General features: G+C 21.7%; 1 protein-coding gene across 1 annotated transcript in view; it reads right to left on the bottom strand.

Annotated features, from left to right (window-relative positions):
- The window catches only part of LOC135958749 (microtubule-associated protein futsch), a 102,752-nt gene that overhangs the window by 35,175 nt on the left and 41,376 nt on the right, over window positions 1-26,201 (bottom strand). Inside the window, exon 2 of the mRNA XM_065509643.1 lies at window positions 5,932-6,030. Coding sequence (XP_065365715.1) covers window positions 5,932-6,030 — 99 coding nt within the window. The remainder of the gene's footprint in view (window positions 1-5,931; window positions 6,031-26,201) is intronic.

Here is a 26,201-nt window from a genome sequence, read left to right on the forward strand (position 1 = left end):
AGAATTTTGTGGTAGAAATTTTTCTTAAATTTGTGTTTTGAAAATCAAAAACTTAATTTTTTTAAAAAATGTAGTAAAAAAGTAAGCAAAAAGGTACTTTTTGTAGAAAAGTAGTACAAATTTTTGTTAATTGTGTTAAAATTTCTATTTTAAAAAACAAAAAACTTCATTTTTTAAAAAACATCATTTTTTAAAAAAGTACTTTTTTTAAAAAATTACAAAAATTCACTAAAAATATTTTTTTTAAGTGAGTTAAAAAAATTTTGGTTTTTTAAAACCTAAAAATACATTTTTTGAAAAAAGTAGTAAGAAAGTACTTTTTGAAAAAAGTAGTAAAAAAATACTTTTTGAAAAAGTAGCAAAAATATAAATCTGATAATATTTTTCAGAAAATTTCTTTAACGTTTCCTTTTCATTTGTTTTTAATTTAATTTCCCAATAAAAATACACTTTTTCCAAAAAGTACTTTTTTTAATTTAATTTTCCATAAAAATGCCCGTTTTCCCAAAAGTACTTTTTCAGTACAATTATTTTGTATTTTCATCTTATTATTATCAGTCTATCGTTTTTGTTATTTCTGTTAAAATTTCTGTCATAAAAAAACAAAAAACTTATTTTTTTAAAAAAGTAGTAAAAAAGTACTTTTTTAAAAATAATAAAAATTCACTAAAAATATTTTTTTTAAATGATTTAAAAAAATTTCGGTTTTTTAAAACCTAAAAATAAATTTTTTGAAAAAAGTAGTAAAAAAGTACTTTTTAAAAAAAGTAGTAAAAATATAAATCTAATAATTTTTTTCAGAAAATTTCTTTAACGTTTCTTTTTCATTTGTTTTTAATTTAATTTCCCAATAAAAATACCCTTTTTTCAAAAAGTACTTGTTATGTACATTTTTTAAAATAGTATTATTTTGTTTTTTCATCTTATATTTATCAATCTATCGTTTTTTTGACTAAATTATCCATAAAAACTGAATTTTTTCCAAATAGTACTTTTATACTTTAAAAAAAACTTCTCAAAAAGTACTTTTCTCATAAAAATCTTTTAATATTTTTTATTTATTGATATAATTTTTCATAAAAATAAAATTTTTCAAAAAGTACATATTTTGGTACTTTTTCCAAAAAGTACATATTTTGGTACTTTTTCCAAAAAGTACTATTTTGTGGTTTTCAATTTAAATTCTATCCAATTTAATTTTCAAGTAAATTTTTCTCATAAAAATTAACTTTTTTTCAAAAAGTACTTTTATGGTACTTTTTTGAAAAAGTACTTTTTTGTTTTTCATCTTAACTTTGCATACAAAAGTTATAGAAATCGTTTGTATTTCATTATTTTACATTTCTGAAAACCTATAGAAGTAAAATGCTTTAGTTTAGCTCTCTATTTTTGTCCTCCTGTTTTTTAGTAATTAAAACTGTTTAAGCTTTTTAAAAAGGAATTAAATAGATCTGTTTTATTTTACTTATAACGTACAATTTTTAATTGTCTCTAATTATTTTCATGGCTTTTGTATTATAAAAAATACACACACAGAGAGAGACTAAAAGATAAAAAACGTTTCCTTTTTTATGGCCACAAATAAAGGAAAGAAAGAAATTCCCATACAGAAACTGAAATAATGACAATGATGACGATGATGATGATGATGACATAACAATGGTTGTCTAAAGCCCTTAGGAATCCAAACAATTTATAGTAACAACTTCATCCTCTTTTGTGTGGAGGAAGCAAACGGAAAAAAGCAAAACAAAAAAAAAATAAAAACAGAAAAGTTCAACATGTTTGCAGACATCTGTCAATACTATCAACACTCGTTACGCTTCTATGAACATTTTGATATGATTTAAAATAATTCTTGTTTTATTTTATAAATAAATTCAACAAAATACACCCAGTTATATGTATATACTCACTCATCAACATCATTTAATGTTAACGTGCGAACTTGAATCAGAACAAGGATTTCCTTTTAGAAGCAGGAATCAAAAACAAAAACAAAAAAACAGACAAACTGAATGAATGAATGTTATGCATTCATTCTGAGCCATGGCAGGTGGATTAATAAAAAAATAGTAAAGAGAATTACAAAAAAGGTAAATGAGTAAATCTGAAAAGGTTATAACTTGCTTATAACTTATTCAAATTTCCATATTGACATTAAAATATAAAATATTGTATAAAACAAATCTCTGGCCGTACTGCGTTTTTGTCATTATAATTTTAATCAAGCAATTAAATACGTAAATGTAATGTTATGGAAATTAATGATAAAATAATGTTTTCAAGCAGAAAATGTTGATAAAAAAAATGCTTAATTTTGTGTGGACCCTTAAGCGAATGAGTAATATTTAAGAATTTAAATAATAATCATATGTAGTGGTGGTAAAAAGCTTAAGGAATTAAGTTTAGTTAAGAAATTGCATTAATTTTGGTGAAAAAATTATAGTTTAATGATTAAAATGGAAAATTATGTTGAAAATAACTTAAAAGTAGTTTTTTTTAGAAAAGTACCAAAAAAGTACTTTTTTAAAAAATCCAATTTTTATGAAAAAATTGGCTTAAAAATTAAACTGAATGGAAAATTAAATTGAAATTAGCAAAATAGTACTTTTTTGTAAAAGTACCAAAAAAAAGTACTATTTTGAAAAATGTTATTTTTATGAAAAAAATTATGTGGAAAACCCGAAAAAGTACTTTTTTCCAAAAAAATTTAAAAAGTACCAAAAAGTACTCTGAAGTTTTTCGAAAAAAGTAGTTTTTAGAGATTTTTACATATTTTTTATAAAAGTTTAATGAAATTTAATAAATTTTTGAATGAAAGGTACTTTTTGGGAATTTTGGAAAAAGTACTTCATACATTTTTCTTAATTAGAAAAGTACTTTTTGAAAAAAAGTTAATTTTTTAGTGATTTTATTTATTTTTATTATTAGTTTTTGAAAAAAGGACTTTTCAGAAATTTTAGAAAATGTACTTTAAAAAGTACTTTTTGAGCCAAAGTTATTTTAAGGAATTTCTGCCTTATTCCCTTTAAATATAAATTTTAACTAAGAAAATATAAATTTTCTTGGAAAAAGTACATTTTTTAATTTCTCTTTATTAGAAAAGTACTTTTTTGAAAAAAAAATTTTAATGACTTTATTTTTCTTTTGTAAATCTTTAATAAAATGTTATCAAATTTCATAAAAAAAAGTACTTTTTAGAAATTTTGGTAAAAGTAATTTCTGTAAAAAAGTATTTTTAACAAATTTCAGCCTAGTTTTCTAAACAAAAAGTTATATATATTTTTTTAGAAAAAGTACTTTTTTCAAAAAGTAGTCTCTGAGATTTGTCATTTATTTTCCTTGATAAGAGTTGTCAAGTTGGTAATTTTAAAAAGAAATAATTTTTTAATTAGTTAAGGGTAATTTTCATAAATAGTACTTTTTCAAAAAGATACTTTTCTAAAAAAGTACTTTTTGGAAAAATCTACATTTTCAAAACTAAACTATTCTGATGCTAATTATTTTTTATAAAATGTCATTTTGGGAAAAATTAATACTTTTTTAGTCCTTTTGAAAAAAGTACTTTTTTTTGAAAAATTATTTTTTGTGAAAAATAAAAAGTACTTTTTCAAAAAAGTACTCTCTGATATTTGTTATTTATTTTCCTTGAAAAGAGTTGTCAAGTTGGTAATTTTAAAAAGAAATTATTTTTTAATTAGTTAAGAGTAATTTTCATAAATAGTACTTTTTCAAAAAAGTACTTTTTGGAAAAAGGTACTTTTTGAAAAATAAACTATTCTGATGCTAATTATTTTTTATAAAATGTCATTTTGCGAAAAATTAATACTTTTTTAGTCCTTTTGAAAAAAGTACTTTTTTTGGAAAAATTATTTTTTGTAAAAAATAAAAAGTACTTTTTCAAAAAAGTACTCTCTGATATTTGTCATTTATTTTCCTTGAAAAGAGTTGTCAAGTTGTTAATTTTAAAAGAAATTATTTTTTAATTAGTTAAGAGTAATTTTCATAAATAGTACTTCTTCAAAAAGGTACTTTTCTAAAAAAAGTACTTTTTGAAAAAATTGTACATTTTTGAAAAATAAACTATTCTGATGCTAATTATTTTTTATAAAATGTCATTTTGGGAAAAATTAATACTTTTTTGAAAAAAGTACTTATTTTGAAAAAAGTACTTTTTTAAAAAAAAAAAAATTTTTGGGTAAAAAATTTGCTATTTCAAAGAATTGTTATGAAAAACAGCGATATTTTCAAACTTTTCTAAAGAAAAAGTAATTTTTGCAGTAGTTTTTTACAATAAAAATTTAATTTATTTAAACTTTTTTTCCACAAAAAAAAATCCCTTAATTGTTGCATAAAATTAATTTTGAAAATCAAGCAACCATTAATGACATAAAATAAAACATTTTACTGGAATTTGTTTGGGTATTCAACTACTGGTACTTTAATAAACAACAAATTACACAAATGGCTACATTTTTGTTGGAGAAAATTGCAGTTTACACAAAAACCAACAAGTATAGAAAACATTATTAAATAAAATAAAGAAATAAAGAGAAAACTATAATAACTATAACATACTACATGAATTTTATAATGGGTTTTTGTGTGAATGAATTTACAGCAAAATGAAATTCATATAAATTATAATAGAAAATTTGCATGTTTAGCAAACATTTCTCTGCATATTCCTAGCTTTATAAATGAAACATGAACATGCCATTTGCACCTGGCTATGAAATTTTAATTTGACAACAACACTACAGCTTTTATGCTTTACAATATACAGCTCCTGATGCTTATTATAATAATAATATGCCAAAAAAAAAAAACACCACCCACAGAAGCCCATAAACAAGGAGCCTACATGAGTTTTGTAAGTTACCATGTATGTTCGTTTTTTGTCGTTCTCCAATTCATAAAGTAAAATTGCATTTGTTACAGGGCTTAAATATGGCAATGTGTTGTTGAAAATATACTTTAATAAGCCTGTTATTGTGGTAATAGGCACAAGCCTTTAAAGTAGATTTTAATGGCAAAAGGGAGCACTACACTTGTTTTTTTAGAAACCCCCACATATGTGTTATTATATAATTATACATTTCTTTTAGTTGCCTGTTAAGTTTTGAAAAGTGGAAAAAGGATTTTTAGTTTTTGTTAGCAGTTTTTCTATTATTTAAATAGCATACAGGAAGTTTTTGATTTAGTGGCGAAAGCCAAAGAAAAATGTACTTGAATTTTGTGAATTTGTTTAAGCATAAACTAAAATTTTATAAATGAATAAGTTTGCTAAAAACAAATTTAGTTTCAATTAAACTACAAATTCAAAAGAATTACTATGAAAAAACTTTAAATTTTAAACAACAACGAAGCGTATGATTTATTTAGAATTTTTTCATATAAATAATATCAATCATACGCTCTCAGCAAAGAGAAATGAAGAGAGAAATAAAGAAAAAGAGCTATTTATTAAAGGACTCTAAATAAAACCAAAAAAATTTTAAAATAACAACTGTAATGTAATTTTCATGGAAGTACTTTTTTCTTAAAAGTACTTTTTTCCAAAAAAGTACCTTTTTACAAAAAAGTACCTTTTTCCAAAAAAGTACTTTTTTGATTTTTCTGCTCTATATATTTATAATTCAAGCATTCACATGAAGAATTAATGAAAATTCGAAATTTTTAAGATTAAACTTTCGTTTAATTTCATTTCAATTTTACATTTTAACCCAAAATAATCTTTTCGCTTGAAAAAATCTGTGTCATCTTTCCTAATTATCTTCCATAAATTGTTTCCCTTTTTCGTTTTCCCCCTTTTTTTATTCATTCATTTCTACATTTTTTTTCCATATCATGATTTTTAATTGTCTTGTAACGTTATTGTCGTGTAAAATACAGGTTGGCCTATAAATTTATTTCCATTTGACTTACCGTGACGTGCTTCCTCTCCTTCAGGGGCATGTTGTGTTATTGTATTAAGTTCCTCTTCCAAATCGACATGACAATCAGCTACGTCCCATGAGAGAAAACCTGCAAATGACACAAGTAAAAAGATACAAATACAAATTAATATTGGCAAATTATTGTTGTTATTTATTGTAATATTTTTGTTGTGACATAAAACAGAGAGAGTGAAACCCAAAATAAATGACATTTTATAATATGATTTTTGATTATTTTTGCACAAAAAATTTTATTTGTTACTTTTTTTTGTTATAATTGAAAAAGTTTGTTTTTAAAGCTGTCAGATATTGAATTTTGGCCCTTTTCCTCCTCGCTTTATGAATATTCCAAAAAACTTTAGAGAAAAGTAAATATTTTTTGGGTTAAAAAAATAAATTCATAATAATCATACGTTGTGATGGCTGCAGGTTTCAATTTTTAAGATTTCTGGTATTTTTTTTATTTAAATGGATTTGGATCTCTATGATTTATTAGTTTTTGTTATAAAATTTTTAAATAATTGTTTAATTTTGTATATTTTCTTTAAAAACTAAATTTTGTTCAACTGGGCGTATGATTAATATTAATTTTTGGTTTATTTTAGAAAATCCTGTTTAAAATAAAATGTTCCTATATTTTTTATTACTTTTGGAACAGGATTCAGTTGTGAACTAAATTTATAACAAGTTTGTGGATTAGGAATTGAAATGAAAGGGGTTAATATGTTATAAAATTACTTTAAACTTGAAAGTTTTTGGGTAAAAAAAAATATTTTGAAAAAATTAAAAAAATTACTTGTTTTTTTGTGTAGTTTATTATTAAAATCATGGAAATTGATTTGGTTTCGTTAAAAAATTTTAAAATTTTCTGAATTTTTTTTCAAACATTTTTAATTTTTTGTAAGGAATTTTAAATTTTTTTTTTTTTATTATCTATATTATTAAAGATCACAAAAATTATTTAAAAAATTTTAAAATTTTCTTAAATTTCTTTGAAAATTAAAATTTTTATAAAGAAATTTTCAAAATTTTTTTTCTAATTGTTTATATTATTAAAGATCATTGAATTTTATTAAGTTTTTGTTAAAAAAGTTTTGAAAAATTAAAGTTTTTCTTTAATTTTTATCAAAAATAAAATTTTGTTAAGGGGTTGCGTATGATTAATATTAATTTTTCTTGATTTTAAGAAATCTTAAAAATTTAGCTTTGTAGCCTAAAAACTCAAAACTTTAATACAGATTTATCAATTGTTATAACAAAAACCTGCCTTATTAAATGATTCATTCATTAAATTCTCTATATTAACATGATTTAAGCTATAATTTCTACATTTCTCTAAGGTTTTCTTATCTTTTATTCATTATCTCCTAATTAACCAGCTTGTAATTATCTTTTAGAGTTTAATTACTGTCATATTATTTAAGCACTATTGTTTGGGTTTTGTCATTGCAATTAAAAAAGCAAATCCATCATTAATAACATTCATTCATTATGAAGATAAATTTTTAAGAGCTAATTACAACGATAAATGCAATGTTGCTAGACAAAAGAAATATCAACATATGAAATTTCTGCGAAAATGTAACAATTAATAACAAGTTGAAATGATACAGCAATAAAGAAAAGCATAATTAACACAAATATGTAAATATGAACAATTATAATTAAAAATTTTGCAGCTCTGTTACACAGTATCTATAGCTTTGCTCAAGTGTTTGAATAAATACTATACAAAACTAAAATATTTTAGGTAAATAACTTGTAAGAATTACATGAGTAATTGTGTGCTGTTTAAGGATTTTTTTTGTAGGAATCATGTGGAAAAAAATAACAGAAATCCATCTAAACAAAACCTTGTTTTTCTAAAGGCATTTGCTATTTTATTGCTTAGTTCTGTTGTGACTTGAAATAGCAACAATTTAATCCTTTGGTAATACAAACATGTGGTAGTTATGTGTGTGAATTTATGTGTGGTTTACCAGGCATAAAGGTTCCTTTTTTCTAGTTTTTCTGTTTGCTAAATTGTAATGTTATCTCTTAATTTAACATAGTTGCTTTAAATGTAAAACAAAATCTTATTTAGTTTAGGTATTTAATGCCATAAAGTGTTATTAGAGGGCGTCTAGGTATTACAACTAATAGGATTTTGTTTTGTAAATATATACAGCTTAAAATGCAAACAACAGGATTAAAAGCTATAGAAATAAATAAATAAATAATCAAATGGAAAAGAATACATATTTTTTGATTTAAAGAATAATTTCCAAATATAAAACAAAAAAATAATATGAATTAGAGAGTTATCTTATATTATTTAAGCAACAAATTGTAAGAAATATTGTTAAGTATTGATATTAGTAATAAAAGTATTTAAAACCTAAGAAAATAAACAAATTTAGGCTAATTTTCTAAATTATAAGAAAATTAATATTAATCATACGCACCCCTATACAAAATTTAGTTTTTAGAAGAAAATTGCTAAAATTTAAAACATTTTTAAATATTTTATAATAAAATCATATAAATTAAGTAGATTTGTAACTAGTTGTTTAAAAAAAGTTGTAAGATTTCTATAAAATTCTAAAAAAATTTTAAATTAAAAAAAAAAAAATTTTGAATTTTTTATCAACTTTTTTAAATCTTTAAAATTTAAAACATTTTTAAATATTTTATAATAAAATCATATAAATTAAGTAGATTTGTAACTAGTTGTTTAAAAAAAGTTGTAAGATTTCTATAAAATTCTAAAAAAATTTTAAATTAAAAAAAAAAAAAATTTTGAATTTTTTATCAACTTTTTTAAATCTTTTTTTCTTGAAATATCTTGAATTATTTTGTCAAGAAATTGTAAGAAATTTTGTTAAGTATGGAATTTATTAATAAAAGTATCTAAATTATAAGAAAATTAATAAATTTAGGCTAATTTTCTAAAATATAAGAAAATTAATATTAATCATACGCACCCCTACACAAAATTTAGTTTTTAGAAGAAAATTCCTATAATTCATAATATTTTTGAAAAATTTATAATGAAATCAAATAAATGTAAGAGATTTATAGCTATTTAATAAAAAAATGTTGTAAGATTTCCTAAAAAAACTTCGAAAAATTTAAAGAAAAACATTTTTTTTTTGGAATTTTTTTCAGAACTTTTTTAAATCTTTGTTTCTTGAATTATTTTGTCTGGAAATTATAATAAATTTTGTTAAGTATTAAATTTACTCATAAAAGTATTTAAAGCTTTGGAAAATAAACCAATTTTGGCTAATTTTCTAAATTATAAGAAAATTAATATTAATCATAAGATAATAGGTAAAATTTACAACATTTTTAAAAATTTTAAAATAAAATCTATTAAATTAAAGAGATTTGTATCTATTTATTAAAAATTCTTTTAAAAAATTTTAATTTTTTCTTTGTTTTTTTATATTAAAAACCCTTTATAGCTTTAATTATTAATTATATAGTTTTCAATTTAAATATTTGCTTAATGCTGTGTAAACAATTTTAATGTAGTTTTTCATAAATTTAAAAAAAAAAAACTTTCTTTCTTTGCTCATTTGTTATCTTTTTTCTCGGTATTTAACGTTTTTAATGAAATGTAACTTTTTGTAGCAACACTTTAGTGTGTTTTCATGTGGACTTTAATATGAGCTTTTTGCAATTTCATTTAAGCAAAATGCTTTTCAAATTAACGAGGTTTCTGTTTTAGTAGTGTAAATATTTAAACTATTTTAATAATCAGTGAAACGTAAACACTTTGATTGTAACACTAGGGATAAAATGGAAACAAACAAAGTTTTGAAGGGATATTTTAAATAAAATGAAGCAGAATAACAGTTGCTCATGAATTTTTTTTAAATTAAATTTAATAATATGGTAATAAATTGTGTAAAGTGTTATTTACAATAGTAAAATTTTATAGTAGTTATGGAAATTTTTAATATTTTGATGATTTTCTAAATTTTAATAAAAATTAATATTAATCATACGCAGCCAGCGAACAAAATTTTGTTTTTTGAATAAATTGCTTTAAAAATACAATTTTTCAAAATTTATTGGGTAAGAAGGATAACAGCAAGTGTCAGTCATAGTTTTGGTTTCCAAATTTGTGTTAAAATTAAAGATTAATAGGAACAATTTTAAATAATATTGAAAATTTCTATAATTTTTTTATTTAATTTTATTTAAAAATGTAATACATTTAGTAAGCTATTGAATTTTAAAGAAAAAATTACTAGTACTTAAGAAAATTTCAAAAATTTTTAGGATTTTGTAAAATATGTGAAAATTAATATTAATCATACGCTCCATGAAACAAAATTTAAATTTTTAAGGAAATTACTTAAAAATAAACAATTTTTTAGAATTTTTTGGTCTAGAACGTGACATTTACAGTTCTGTTTTCCATATTTTGTTTTAAATTAAAGATTATTGTTCCAAAACATTGAAAATTGAAGTAAAATGAATTATTAAAATAACTTCTCATGAATTTTTTTTGTTTGAAATTGTTTAAAAATGTAGTACATTTAGTAAGCTATTGAATTTGAATGTAAAAATTACTAGTTCTTAAGAAAATTTAAAAAATTTGGATTATTTTTGAAAATTATATGAAAATAAATATTAATCATACGCTCCATGGAACAAAATTTAAAATTTTGAAGAAATTACTTAAAAATAAACAATTTTTCAGAATTTTTTGGTCTAAAACGTGACATTTAAAGTTCTGTTTTCCATATTTTGTTTTAAATTAAAGATTATTGCCCCAAAACTTTGAAAATTCAAGTAAAATGAATTAATAAAATAACTTTTCATGAATTATTTTTTATTGAAATTGTTTAAAAATGTAATACATTTAGTAAGCTATTGAATTTGAATGTAAAAATTATTAGTTCTTAAGAAAATTTTAAAAATTTTTAGGATTTTGTAAAATATATGAAAATTAATATTAATCATACGCTCCATGGACCAAAATTTAAATTTTTGAAGAAATTACTTAATAATAAATAATTTTTCAGAATTTGTTGGTCTAGAACGTGACATTTACAGTTCTGTTTTGCATATTTTGTTTTAAATTAAAAAGTATTGTCATAAAAACGTTGAAAATTGAAGTAAAATTAAGCATTAAAATAACGTCTCATGAATTATTTTTGATTAAAATTGTTTAAAAATGTAATACATTTAGTAAGCTATGGAATTTTAAAGAAAAAATTACTAGTACTTAAGAAAATTTTAAAAATTTTGATGATTTTTTTAAATTATATGAAAATTAATATTAATCATACGCTCCATGAAACAAAATTTATTTTTTTTGGAGAAATTACTTAAAAATAAAAAAAATCTGAATTTTTATGTCTAGAACGTGACAACTACAGTTTTGTTTTCCATATATTGTTTTAAACAAAAGATTATTGTCCTAAAACGTTGAAAATTTAAGTAAAATGAAGCATTAAAATAGCTTTTCATGAATTCTCTTTTATTGAAATTGTTTAAAAGTGTAATACATTTAGTAAGCTATTGAATTTTAAAGAAAAAATTACTAGTCCTTAAGAAAATTTTAAAAATTTTCAAGATTTTTTAAATTATGTGAAAATTAATATTAATCATACGCTCCATGGAACAAAATTTTAATTTTTGAAAAAATTACTTAAAAATAAATAATTTTTCAGAATTTTTTGGTCTATAACGTGACATTTACAGTTCTGTTTCCCATATTTTGTTTTAAATTAAAGATTATTGTTCCAGAACATTGAAAATTAAAGTAAAATGAATTAATAAAATAACTTCTCATGAATTTTTTTTGTTTGAAATTGTTTAAAAATGTAGTACATTTAGTAAGCTATTGAATTTGAATGTAAAAATTACTAGTCCTTAAGAAATTTTTAAAAATTTTCAAGATTTTTTAAATTATATGAAAATTAATATTAATCATACGCAACCAAGAACAAAATTTTATTTTTTAATGATTTTGTTGAAAATAAATAATTTTTCGATATTTTTAAAGCAAAAATGGTAGCATAAAGTGATGTTCCATATGTGTGTGTTCCATAAAGTGTGTATTCCATATGTTTTCAATATTAAAAATGATTTTATAGACAGTCTTCAGAAATATTAGTTAAGTTTTGCTGTAAAATCTTGCTTATTTGTATTATTTAACCTTGAAAATGAGCTGTTAAAGCTGTTTTGCTTCCCATAATGTATGATTTACTCATTTACTGTCATATCCCTTAACAAATTAAAACAAATTTACCTAAAACAACAACTTGAACCCTTAAATATTCACACATGAATTTTATTTTAATTTTATTGTGTAAAACGCACGTTTTCCTTAGCACTTTTCGTATTGTAGCATTTGCTTTAATCCCTTGTCTTTAATTTGAAATGTGTCTTGTTCTGATCTTGGTAATATTCATTGGCTTTTATGCCAGGTACTTGTGTGTCTTGGAGAGCAAAAAATAAAAAAACCCAGCTACATGCTTGAATATAAAAGTACCTACTATATGCTCAAAATCACATGAATAATTTATAAAAATATATGCAACATTATGTAGCAAACACAATATTCTACCTGCCTTTCACATTAAAAAAAAGACACAAAAGATGTTAATATATTTAAAGGAGGATTTAGAGAAGAGGTAACAGCAGCAGCTTCATGCCTTTCCCTATTTGGATTCCAAACAGCAGTATCTTTTAGGATGTGGCAGAGATTCTTAGATTTTATCTGTATAGAGGTAACAGCTTGTACTGTAGCTAGTAATTCATGTATATTACAATAACTAAAGGTGTTTCTTTATTTCCTTAAGAAAAGTGTTCCCTTTTATTAGTTTCCTTCATTTGCAGAGCAACTTAATAGGCAGACTGTTGGATTTGTATATTTATTGTGGATAAATATTGTCATATGTATAATTTTATATGGCTTTATATACTGCACGAACAATTTATATAAAGTAACATGCTCATTAAAAGACCTTTTTATGCCTGGCAACATTATTATTATTATTGAAATTATTATAACGTTTCACTTAGAAGCCAGCAAGCACGTAAATATAAAGAGACATCTTTGTAATAAAGTAAAAAAATCATGCATAGACAGTTTTTATATCAGAGTTTTTTTGTATGTAACAGTTTGGGGCCACAAATTAAAACTGAAACATGTATAATTGTTGAGACATCTATTAAAAGCAGTTATTAAAAAGTTTTTTTTAATATATTTTTCATTTACAGAACTTAACATAGCGTATGATTATTAATAATTATGTTTAGTCTGGAACGTATGAATATTTGTAACATATTTATCATACGTAAGGGTGTAGTATTTCAATTGCTTGAATTATTTTAAAGCCACAGCTGAAGTATTATGAAAATGTTTTGCAAAAAGTAAAAAATCAGAAATTTTTTTTCAAATACATCTTCATTTTGACCCCTTCTAAAAGCAATCAAAAGAAATTTTGTTCTAATTATGTTTTAATATTATTCAAATGCCAGTATTTCATATGTTTTTATTATAAAATTTTGAAATATGCTGTAAATTTTAGGAATATTCTGCAAAAATCAAAATTTTGTTCAACAGTACGTATGATTAATATTAATTTTGAGGTTATTTTAGAAAATCATAAAATTTTTTAAAAGTTTCTTAACATTTAATCATTTTTCTTATTAAATCTGAAACTTAACTAAATTTAGTATAATTTTACAAAACCAAAAATTTAAAATAAAACTCTACAAATAAAATTTAATTAGTTGAAACTTAAAAAATTAACAAAATTCAATTCATTTCAAAAACTAAAGTGTTTTTAATGTATTAATTGTGTTTAAATGTTATAATTTTATTAGTTGTTATTATAAAATGTTTGAAACTAATGTAAATTTTAAGAATTTTCCACAAAAAACAAAATTTTGTTCAACATTACGTATGATTAATATTAATTTTGAGTGATTTTAGAAAATCTTAAAAATTTTGAAAATTTTCTTAAGTCATGAATAATTTTTTCTACTAAATCTTAAACTTTACTCAATTGAGCACAATATTAGAAAAACATGAATTTAAATTAAAGCTTTTAAAATAGAAAAAAATTTATTTGAATTTTTTCAAATTTAAAAATTTCAAACAATTCACTGTAAATCACATAATGTCAAGAAATATTATGTATTTTATGTAACTATACCATTAACTTATAAGTATTTTGTTAGTATTTCTAATAAAATGTTTGAAAATTCTAAAAAGTTCAAGAAAATTATTCAAAAAACTTAATTTTCTATGGTTTTTTATAGCAAATCTTGCGAATTTTTCTACAAAATAGTTAAAAATCTCTTTAAATTATTTGATTTTATTATAAAATTTTTATAAATCTTGTAAATTATAGGAATTTTCTTCAAAAAACCAAATTTTGTATAGGGGTGCGTATGATTAATATTAATTTTCTTATAATTTAGAAAATCTTATATAACTATGCAATTTCCTTAACTTTTAGCAAATATTTTCCATAATCCTAATACTTTACTGCATTTCTAATAGGTTTATTAAATTTTATTTCACATTTGAGTATAATTTAATACAATTTTGTTTGAATTTACCAAAAGTATTTTAATATTTAGCATCTTAATAAATATTAAATATTACCCCCAACTCCGGATAATGTGACCTTTGTTAGTGAAAACAAACACACAATCCAGCTAATAAACATATTTAATGCATTTGAGTTTGTTGCCAGAATTAAACTCTGGGGCATAACAGCAGACCCTTAGAATTAAATGTTAATGTTGAAGTAAACACGTGTCTTTTAAACGGAAACTACTACGCATTTTGCCTTAGAATTCTTTAAGGATTTTTGCGTATATAATATTAAAGAGTTTTCAGAAAAATTCATTAATTTTAAGTAAAGAAATCACTGTCTTTAGTGTATTAAAATAAATGGTTTTTTGGGGGGGCTTATATTTGTAAAAGATTTATTTTTGCTTGAAATATTTCTTGGGAATTTAACCCGTTTTTTTGCGCCTTATTTTGGAGGTTAAATAACAAAAATCATGACGATTTTTTTTGTTTTATTTACTGCCTAACTTAGTTAATATTTACAAAGGATTTCTAAGAAACAATCATTAATTTTGACAAAAATATGGAAAACTCAATTATAATTGCTACTTTCTTGCCTAAGATTTGTGGAAAATTTTTTTGATTTTAAGTAATTTCTTTAAAAATTTAAATTTTGTGCCAGGGTACGTATGATTAATATTAATTATTATATAATTTAAAAAATCATAAAATTTTTGAAGATTTTCATAATTATTAGTAATTTTGGCATTTAAATTCAACAATATGCAATATTCATTACATTATTATATAATTTAAATCAAAAATAATTCATGAGAAATGGAAATTTTGCTTAATTTTTTTTAAATTTTATACAAAGTGTTTACTACATTTTAATACCAGCAATGTGAGAAAGTGTCTTAATGATTCAAAATACATTTATGTTATTTTAGAAATATCATTCTTTCTATCTAGTTTATTTAAATTATTCTAAGTTAAAAAAATATTTGACAAGACGATGTCCGTCCTTCCGTCTGTCCATTTTTTAAAACAATTTATTTTATTTTTTAAAAATTATCTTTTTGGTAAATTTTTTATATGATTTTATTTTAATTCAGTAAAATTATAATATATTTCTGTTATTTTAGAGATGCTATTCCTGCTATGTATTATATTTCAATGATTCTAAGTTATAAAATATTTAACAGAAACATGTCCGTCCTTCCGTCTGTCCACCCTGTAAAACAACTGATTTCTTTTTTAAAAAATTTAATTTTTGTAATTTGTTTAAACTATTTTCATAAGACCAAAAAAATTATAATCTTTTTTCGTTTGAGAAATGTTATACTTTCCATGTATTTTATTTTAATGATTCTAAGTTATAACAAATTGTAATTAAATATGTCCTTTTGTCTGTCCTTCCAATTATTTTTTTTTAAACTTTTCCAAAAGATTTGTCATTTTTAAAATTTTTTAAACAATTTAGGTAGAATGGCAAAATAACTTCAATAAAATAAGAAATATTTTTTAGTCATAGAAGAAATTTCTTAAAATATTGAGATTTTTCAATATTTTTTTTTTAATTTTGCAGATTTTTTATATTTTTTGTAGATATTTTATAAATTTTACACAGAATTTTTTCTAAATTCGTATTAAAGAATTAGATCTGATTAAAAAGCGCGTTAAATTTATTACAATTTCAAGAAAATTGCAAGAAATTTTTAAAATATTGAGATTTTTCATTATTTTTTTTTAAATATTTCCTAATTTTATGTCTTTTTTGTAGATATTTGATAAATTTTAAGCAGATTTTTTTCTATATTCTTATAACGGATTTAGTTCTGAGTAAAATCTCTATTAATCTATTGCAAATTTATAAAAATTTCTTAATTTGTAGCACTTTTTCTAAATACCAAAAAATTCGTAATATTAAAATATACTTTTTAAAATAAATACAAAAACCAAGACAAAGGATTTAAGTGAAATTAAGTTAAATAGAGATATTCCTTAATGCCTTAATGTATCATATGCCAAAAATTATTGCAATACCTGGAAAGGTTATAAAGTTATAGTTATTTTAACTCAATAATATAAATAATTAATATGAATTAATATTAATCATACGCTCTAGATTAACAAAATGTTTAGTTGAACTTTGAAGCTTTATAACTTTTGAATTATTAAAGATATTTTATTGAATTAAAAGGAAATTTATTAAAAAATTAAGTGATTTAAATAAAAATTACAGAATCATTTAGAATTTGAGGCTAACATGAAAGAATTTTGTTAAAAAATTAAATAAAATTTCTTTAAATTTTTTCTACAGATATTAAAGGGTTAATTTTTCTTTTGCAGCATTATATTGCTGGTGTATGTGTATTACTTTAGTTTTAATAGTTGGCTTATTCAAATGAAAATAAATGTATGCAAAAATAATTTGCTCATGTTGCCAGGGCCATTTGTTTTCTACCATCTTTATTTTATATACCAACAATTGCTGCTGCTGCTGATGTTTTCAAGATTTCTTTTGTTATTTTTTCTGAATTTTTATTTGCTTATTACGTTTTGTTTTCATTTTTTAAACAATAACTGACTTTCCCTTTAGCTACTACTGGTTTTTTGCTTTTCTTCTTTTTCAGTCTTCTTGATCATCTTGACTTTATTTTGTTATTTGCAGGATTTTTCAAAAAAATTTAAGGAAAAAAGTAGTTGTGTAAGTACTGAGATTGATATATAAGAGAAAACAAGTTGTAAGTGGAGTATAAAGGGCTCTACAGGGAGTTTTATTAAAAAAAACTGAGAAAATAAAATAATTTTTTTGAACAACAAATTTAACATTTTATTTTCAGGCTAATATTATTGCTATTATTGTAATTTATTAGTTTTGGCAAAAAAATATTTAAAAAGTATTATAATTTTAGGAATTTTCTTTAAAAATTTAATTTGGTTTAGGGGTGCGTATGATTAATATTAATTTTGGTTTATATTAGAAAATTGTAATTATTTCACAATTTTTGTTAAGTTTTAGTTAATTTTATTATTATAATCAATGCTATACTAATTTATTTACTATATTAGGAAACAATAATTTAAAAGAAATCTTTAATAAGTAAATAAAATTACTTAAACTCCAAACATTTTGGGAAATGGTGTTTTACTGTTTAATTTTCTATGTTAATAAATGTATAAATTTCCTTGACTCAAACTGAGTAGCTTTTGCAAGCTTTTTATATCTTCCAAATTTTGTATATTCTTGCTCATTATTTTAATTTTCTTTAAGCTATAAAAAAAATTTCATGAAAAAAACATTTTGCAATGAAAATTGCCTGCAACAAAAAAACCTTTTTTATATAACACTTAGTAATAAAGTAATGAAAATTCTTGAATGTAACAGAAAAAACACTAAATATAAAGACAAATTTTAACACCTCCTGGGGTTAAACAGGCGCTAACAAAAGTCTGAGAGAGATAAATGAAAAACTGGAAAAAAGGACTGTATTAATAAGTGAAAAACTTAAGGAAAAGATATATGAATTAATTACTTCTTTAGGAAAATATTTTAAATTACTTGAGAAAGCAGGGAAATAAGAAAATGTTTAAGTAAAAATTAAAGGCAGAAGAAACTTTCTTTTATTTAGTTGAGCTTTGAGGGTTTTAATTAAACTGATTTTAAGAATAGTGTGAATGTTTAGGCTTTGAAATTTCTTAAAAAAAAACTTAAAATTAAAAAAAAAAAATCTAACCAAAAAATTTTATTTTTTTTATTTTGAAGGGCTATAACATTTTACTGAAAACTGGTAGTTAAAAGAAATTTCGTAGACATATTTATCTGACATTTATTTAATTACCTATGAAAAATGGTTAAATTCCTTTGAAAAACAAAAAAGTTATAAAACAAAATATTAAAACAGCTAGCAAATAATTTAAATTAATATTAATCATACGCTACCCTGTACATACAATTTAAAATCCCTATAACTTTTTAAACAATAAACCGATTTTAATGAAACAAAAAGTTAATTGTTAAGCAGTATTAATACTATAAGACTCAATTAGTTTTGATTAAAATCTAACCTTAAGTTTAAAATAAATTAAAATTTAAAAAAAAATTTAAACCCAAAAAAATTTATTTTTATTTTGAAGTGCTATAACATTTTATTGAAAACTGCTAGTTAAAAGAAATTTCGTAGACATATTTACTAAACATATGTTTAGTTACCTTTAAAAAATGGTTAAATTTCGTTGACAAACAAAAATGTTATAAAACAAATTGTTAAAACACCTAGCAAAAAGTTCAAATTAATATTAATCATACGCTACCCTGTACATACAATTTAAAATCCCTATAACTTTTTAAACAATAAACCGATTTTAATGAAACAAAAAGTTAATTGTTAAGCAGAATTAATACTTTAAGACTCAATTAGTTTTGATTAAAATCTAACCTTATGTTTTAAATAAATTAAAATTTAAAAAAAAATTTAAACCCAAAAAAATTTATTTTTATTTTGAAGTGCTATAACATTTTATTGAAAACTGGTAGTTAAAAGAAATTTCGTAAACATATTTACTAAACATTAATTTAGTTGCCTATCAAAAATGGTTATATTCCTTTGAAAAACAAAAAAATTATAAAACAAATTGTTAAAACACCTAGCAAAAAATGCAAATTAATATTAATCATACGCTACCATATACCTAAAATTTAAAATCCCTATAACTTTTTAAACAATAAACCGATTTAAATGAAACAAAAAGTTATTTGTTAAGCAGTATTAATACTTTAAGACACAATTATTTTTAATTCAAAATCTAACTATATTTTTAAAATAAAATAAAATTAAAAAAAAAATTAAAGCAAAAAAATTTTTGAAGGACTCTAACATTTTACTGAAAACTGTTAGTTAAAAGAAATTTCGTATACAGATTTATTAGACATTTTTTTAATTTCCTATTAAAAATTATTAAATTCCTTTGAAAAATAAAAAAGTTATTTAACAAAATATTAAAACACCTATGAAAAAAATTCAATTAATATTAATCATACGCCACCCTGTACATAAAATTTAAAATCCTTATAACTTTTTAACCAATAAACCGAATTAAATCAACTAAAAAGCTAATTGTTAAGCGGAATTAAGACATTATGATTTAAATAAATTTCAATAAATATCTAACTACCAACAGAAAATATTACGAAAATAAAAAATTTAAATTTTAATATTTTTTTTAAACTTTTCCTATTTTAAAAATTTAATGATTTTTATTGTTGTCATCAGGTTTTTATGAAATTTATCACAAAAACTGATTGCTCAACACATATAATGTTTAAAAATTAAATAAATAATGTATTATTTTATACAATTTTTTTTTGTTTAAACAAAAACTGATTGAAATAGTATGTAAATTGATTATTTTTGCAGAAAACAAAACAACTGAAAAATAAATATGTAGATTTATACTTATAACCATATACACATGCATATTGCCAACTGTCAAACTGTCATGTGTCAGGGTATAGTATTTCAAAAATTTTCTCCACACAAAAAACTGAAATATATAAAATACAATACTCAGATCCAGGCCCAACAACTGTTTGCTAAAGATAAATAAAACAACAAAAGAGTGTTTATTTCCGCAAATAATACATACACCATCACACTCTTATTTAAGAGTGTATACATGTAAATTTATGTCTGTATATAAAAGCCAACAAGAGTGAGAGCCATCCTGTTTTTTAGTGTGAAATTATGTGCATGTATAAACATGCAAATTTCTCTTGCTATTTTTGTGTTGTTGTTTTTTTTTATTTACTAAACTACTAAACAAATATGTAAAAATAATATAAAATAATAAAATAAATGTCAATTATTTATATTAAAAAAATATATACAAAAATTGTTGTATAAATCTCACGCTATAAATCAAGTGCCAGTTGTTAGATTTGTGTAGAAATGAAAATATTTGGGAAATAAATATTGGTTTATTGGTTCTTTTGTTTTAGATGATTTAACAAATAGATAAATTTTAAGCTTTGGCTTTGCAAACAAATTGAATTTTAAAAAATTTCATAAATAAAAATTTTTCTTTTTCAATGATTCATAACATCTGAACATGAGCCTTTACATAAATAAATTTTTGCTGGAATATTTATTAGGTTCTTGTAAACTTAACTACTAAAACTGGTTAAATTATCTTGAATAGCTTAAAAGTTATAAACCATTATTACAAGCTACTCCAAAAAATTTTAAATTAATATTAATCATACGCACTCATATAAAAAAATTTAAATTTATTATAACTCTCAAACCATTTAAGTTATTTAAATAAAACAAAAAACAAATTGCTAAGCATAGCTAAATCTAAACAAAACTTGAAGTTTCTCGGTTTAACAGTTAACAACATTTTAAGAAATTGTTGTGCAAAAAATAGAAAATTATTTTTTTAAACTTTATCCTTATTTTTCTTATAATTTATTATATTTTTGTTTAGAAAACTTTAACAGGTCATTAAAACAAATCCCTTAAAATTATGTTTCTTAAGAACTTTTTTCCCCAAAAAAAGTAATTTCATCTTAAAAACTGTTTTCATCACAAATTGTATTTTAAGAAGCAAAAAAGTAACTCTAAGCAAAGTGTTTTTTAATGTACTGTAATTTAAGTGAAGTCATGCTGTTTAAGATTTATTTTTGTTGGACATTAGCTGGAAATAATCACGGGTAATAACCACATACTACACAAAAACTAAACTAAATAACCTTAAGCAGCAATTTTTTGCCCAAAAAAAGTTTCTCATCTTTTAACAGAAATTTTTTTTAGGGAAACAACTTTGTTTCTTGTTTTAACAACAATAAAAACTTTATTTTTTAGGGATTTGTTTGTTAAGTACAATTTTGATAAAGGTTCGAATGAAGTTGTATGATTAATATTAATTAAAAATTAAGTATATGTCACGTACATACGTTGTTTTTTTAATTGTGGAGCTGCAAAAACAAAAGGGTTTTTCTGCCTGAGTAAACTTTTTTACCGAAATTTTTGGTACGTTTGGCAAATTTTACGCCTAAAAGAATTTACTTTAGCAGCAAATTTATTAATTAACACAACCAACAAATTGTTTAAGTTGTAAACAAGGGAAAACTTTGAGAAAAAAAACAGGAAAGTTTTTTCTTTACATTTGAAACATGTGGAATTTAATACTTTTAAAAGAAGATTTTAATGAATGTAGACAGGTGTTTGATATACCTGACATTTTAAAGCAATTGAAGTAAAAATCAAAAAATTTATTTTTGTAAAAAGTACTTTTTGAGGAAAAGTACTTTTTTTCAATTAACTTCTGAAAATTGTTTTAATTCTAAGTAAGACGCATACAAATTGAAAATACTCTTATTTAAAATGGTTAAAATCCCCTTTTTTGAATTTCCCCCAAAAAGTACTTTTTGGAAAAAAATTATTTTTTATATTAAAAAGTTACTTTTTTGAGAATATTCTGAATTGTTAAACAAATTAAATAAAAATCAGAAAATAATTTACAAAATTTCATTAAAACCGTATTTTGGCACATTTTTGACAAAAAGTACTTTTTGGGAAAAAGTACTTTTTTCGGATTTTCTGAATTTTTAACCAAATTAAATAAAATACAGAAATTAGTTTAAAAAATTTCATTAAAATCATATTTTGGCACATTTTTGCTAAAAAGTACTTTTTGGGAAAAAGTACTTTTTTCGATTTATTTGGTAACTTTTAAGGAAAACTCTTCATTTTCAAGCAAATTAAGTAAAAATCACAAATCCTCTTATATAATTTAATTAAAAACATATTTTTGAAAATTTTTTTCAAAAAGTACCTTTTGGAAAAAGTACTTTTATTAATTATATAGGAAATTTTGTGGGAATACTCTTGATTTTCAAATAAATCACTCATTTAAAATCAGTTAAAACAAGTTTCTGGGAAGATTTTTCCAAAAGTACTTTTTGGGAAAAAGTACTTTTTTCAATTAAGTATGGCATTTTATCAAATTAAATAAAAATCTAAAATTAAAGTAATAAATTTCATTTTTTGGAAAATTTTTGCCAAAGAGTACTTTTTTGTATTAGTAGGTGTTTTTGTAGAAATACTCTTAATTTTCAAGAAAAACACTTAAAAAATTTAAAATCGTTTGATTTAAAATGATATAAAACATGTTTCGGACAATTTTCCTAAAAGGTACTTTTTTTGGGAAAAAGTACTTTTTTCCAATTAAGCACTTTTGAGCACTTCTTTTCAAATTTGCAATCAAATCGAGTAAAAATCACGAATGCTTTAATTTTATTTTAAAAATTACTACATTTTTATAGGAAAGTACTTTTTTGAAAAAGGTACTTTTTTCGAATTAGTACTTTTTTAGGAACACATTTATTTTTCAAACCAAATCACCATTACAGGAGGTTTTTGCCAAAAAATTACTGTTTTTTTATAAAAGTACTTTATTTTTAGAGAAAGTACTTTTTTCAAAAATCTACTCTTTTGAAAAATTTATTTTTTTTTATAATTATTTATAGTTTAAAGGTTTTAGACAAATTTGTTATACAATTTTCTTGAGTTGTACACGTATTTCAGAAAGTACTCTTCTTTAAACCTAATTTTTAGCCATTTTTACAGAAAAGTACTATTTTTTCGAAAAAGTACTTTTTAATAATTCTTTTCATTTTCAAACAAAAATCACCATTATAGAAGATTTTCACCAAAAAATTAATTTTTTTTTGAAAAGTACTTTTTAGAATTTTTTTATTTTTTTTGAAAAATTTTATTTTTTAAATATTTGTAATTGTTTTTCAAAAATTTTTAGACAAATTTTTATAAATTTTTCTTGAAATTCAGTTAAATTTAAAAAAAGTACTTTTTGAAATTAAATACTTTTGAATATTTCTCTGCTTTAAATGTAATTTTTAGCCATATTTTTATGTATATCGTTTGGAAAATCAATATAATTACTTTTAAATGTGTTTTTTATAGATCGTTTTTTAAAATAATAAAATTATTTTATGGCAGCCCAAGTTATTAACTATTTTGTATATTTACTAACTAATTAATATTAATCATACGCTATGCTAGTTAATTTCACACATTTCAAAATTTTAAGCAATTGTACGCAAGTATGAACTAAAAAAACTAGCAAATTCTTTAGCAAATATTATTAACAATAATTTGTAGTTAAAAGTAAAGAAAAATTGGAAATTTTTTTTAAATTTGAACTGAAACAAAAAAATTAAAAATATTTCCAAAAAAAAAAATTTAAGAAATTTTATTATTTTGTCTTACAAATTTAAAAAATCGTTTGCTAATTAAGTTGTTTCAAATTTCTACCCTCTCTTGCAGCCAAAAATATAAAGTGTTTTATTTAAAAATTTTTTTTTTGTTCCTTATAATTGCTTGGTTGTTTGGCATTGTTGGTCGGCTTAATTATCTTATCGCCACAACTATTAATTCATCTCTTATTGTTTTCCCATTTTTAAAATGTGAGAAAAAAAAAACTATATGATGGTCTTAACATTTTAGCACTCATTCATTATGGCGTGTTCAAGAACACCCTCTTAAAAAGCCATTGTTTGTTGAACTTTCTCTCTCTCTCTGTCTCTCTCTCACGGTCTTACAGCTCTCTGCTTAACTAAATCTGGGCACAATCACATCAGTGTTTTATTGTGTAAGAGAACAAAAACAATAACTTTTGCCAAATACAAAAGATATTTATGTTAAAACAGTCATCCCTTTAAATTTATTAAGTTAACTTGTGTGTAGCATGTAGTTGTAGCTGTTTTGTTTTATAATTTCTTGTTGTTAATTTCTGTTGTTTGCCATCTCATTATTATTATTATAATACAGCTACAATATCTTTAGTTTAAGTTTCTTAACTTCCCTGCTTACCCTCCTCCCTGCTCATGAGGTTTTGTACGCATTTGAACCTTTATATTTAAGACAAAAGCATACAATATTCTTGTCTATTAATATGATGTGGTAGTTGTGCAAATTTTGCTATCTATAACACTTGGCTTGATAATATTGTTGCTTAAAGTGTGTCAAGTTTTTTTTTTTTTTGGTTCGAAATTCTAAAAAACCTTAATATGGTTTAAGATTATTATGTAATAAAAGATTATAAAACTTAATGAAGAACAAATAAAATTTAATTATGAAAAATAAAAATATTTTTTTTTTCATACTAAAATTTACTTCCTTGTTAAAACTTTACAATTTCTATATAACCCACGATAGAGCTTTAAATTTAATTTAAATACTTTTGCCGGTGTTTATTTATATAGAGTTTCAAAAATCAGCCCAATCTTTTGATTTTAAGCAGAGTTATAAAGAAAAATCTGAAGTTACCTAAGAAAATATTTTAATTAATATTAATCATACGCTCTAGGGTAAATTTTTTTCAATTTCATTTTAAAGTCTTATATCTTTTAAAGTATTAGAGATATTTTAATGAAACAAAAAGTAAAATGTTAATAAGAATTAAGACTTTTATTAAATATAAATAAAAATAAATAATATTAATAATATGTAAGAAAATTTTACAAATTAAAAAAATATTTTTTTTTATTATTTTCATTTAACTTTCAAAAGAATTGATATTCTGTTTCTTGAACAGTAAGGAAGCTTAATTTGTACAAGTTTAATTAAATTGTTTATCATTTGATATGTTATACCTTTATATCTTCCTGCCTAATGGTAACCTTTTCAAATCCTTTTTGATATTCTACCAAACGAAATTAATTACACCACAAGTGTTTCTGAACTCTGTGACAAATTAAACTCTTTAACACTTTGCTTCTTGCCCCGCCCGCCCCCACCCAACAAAACAAAGGCCATGTGTAGAATTAATTGCCAAAACAAAACAAGACCATCAGGTTTTACTAGCCATCTCATGATAATGACTATCATCATCAGCATTGTCATGATGAGTTAAACTTTCCAAAGTTTAACCACAAAAATCAACATCAAATCCTTATAAAACCCTCACTTTTATCTTTAGTATAGAAAACCAACTCATTTGGCTAAAAACTCACGTAATTTATTACATTCGTCTAATGAAATGTTTGGAATGTTTACTACAAGCCCGTATGTTTTTAACTAAAATTTAATTTTAGTTTCAAGACAATAAATTTTATTTGAAGACAATGTCAACAATAGTTGCACACAATAAAGACTTTATAAACACAATCATAAATATGCAAATATGAAATTAAATCAAGATTTTCCAAAAGGATTAACACTATAAAACTAATGAAATTCTTAAATTGATGAATTGCAAAGAAAATTTAAATAAATATTTTCTATTTTATAATTGCAGGGTTTAACAGTAGCTGGTTTTGAGCTAAACTCTTTGGAGAAGAAGGTAAGTGTAAAGACTTTATAACGAAATAATTGTGCAAGGCTGAAAAGGCTTTATTTTGAATTATTAAAAAAGCCTTAAATTTGCCATTAAAACTGAGAAATATTCAAATAATTTCAAAGTTTTCAAAGGTTTTGAAAGTAAAAAGTACTAATTTTTAAAAAAAGTACTTTTTTGAAATATTACTTTCTGTCAAAATCTATTTTTTTTTAGAAAAATTAACAAAAATTATTTTATAACCATTTAAATTAAAAGAATTTCAAAAAAAGTACTAATTTTCAGAAAGTACTTTTTTTTATAGAAAAGTACTTTTTCAAAATTAACTAAATTTTTGTTTAAAATTCTTCTAATTCAATTATAATTAT

Source organism: Calliphora vicina, chromosome 4 (genome assembly GCF_958450345.1).
Source record: "Calliphora vicina chromosome 4, idCalVici1.1, whole genome shotgun sequence".
In the NCBI taxonomy this organism is placed as follows: Eukaryota; Metazoa; Arthropoda; class Insecta; order Diptera; family Calliphoridae; genus Calliphora; species Calliphora vicina.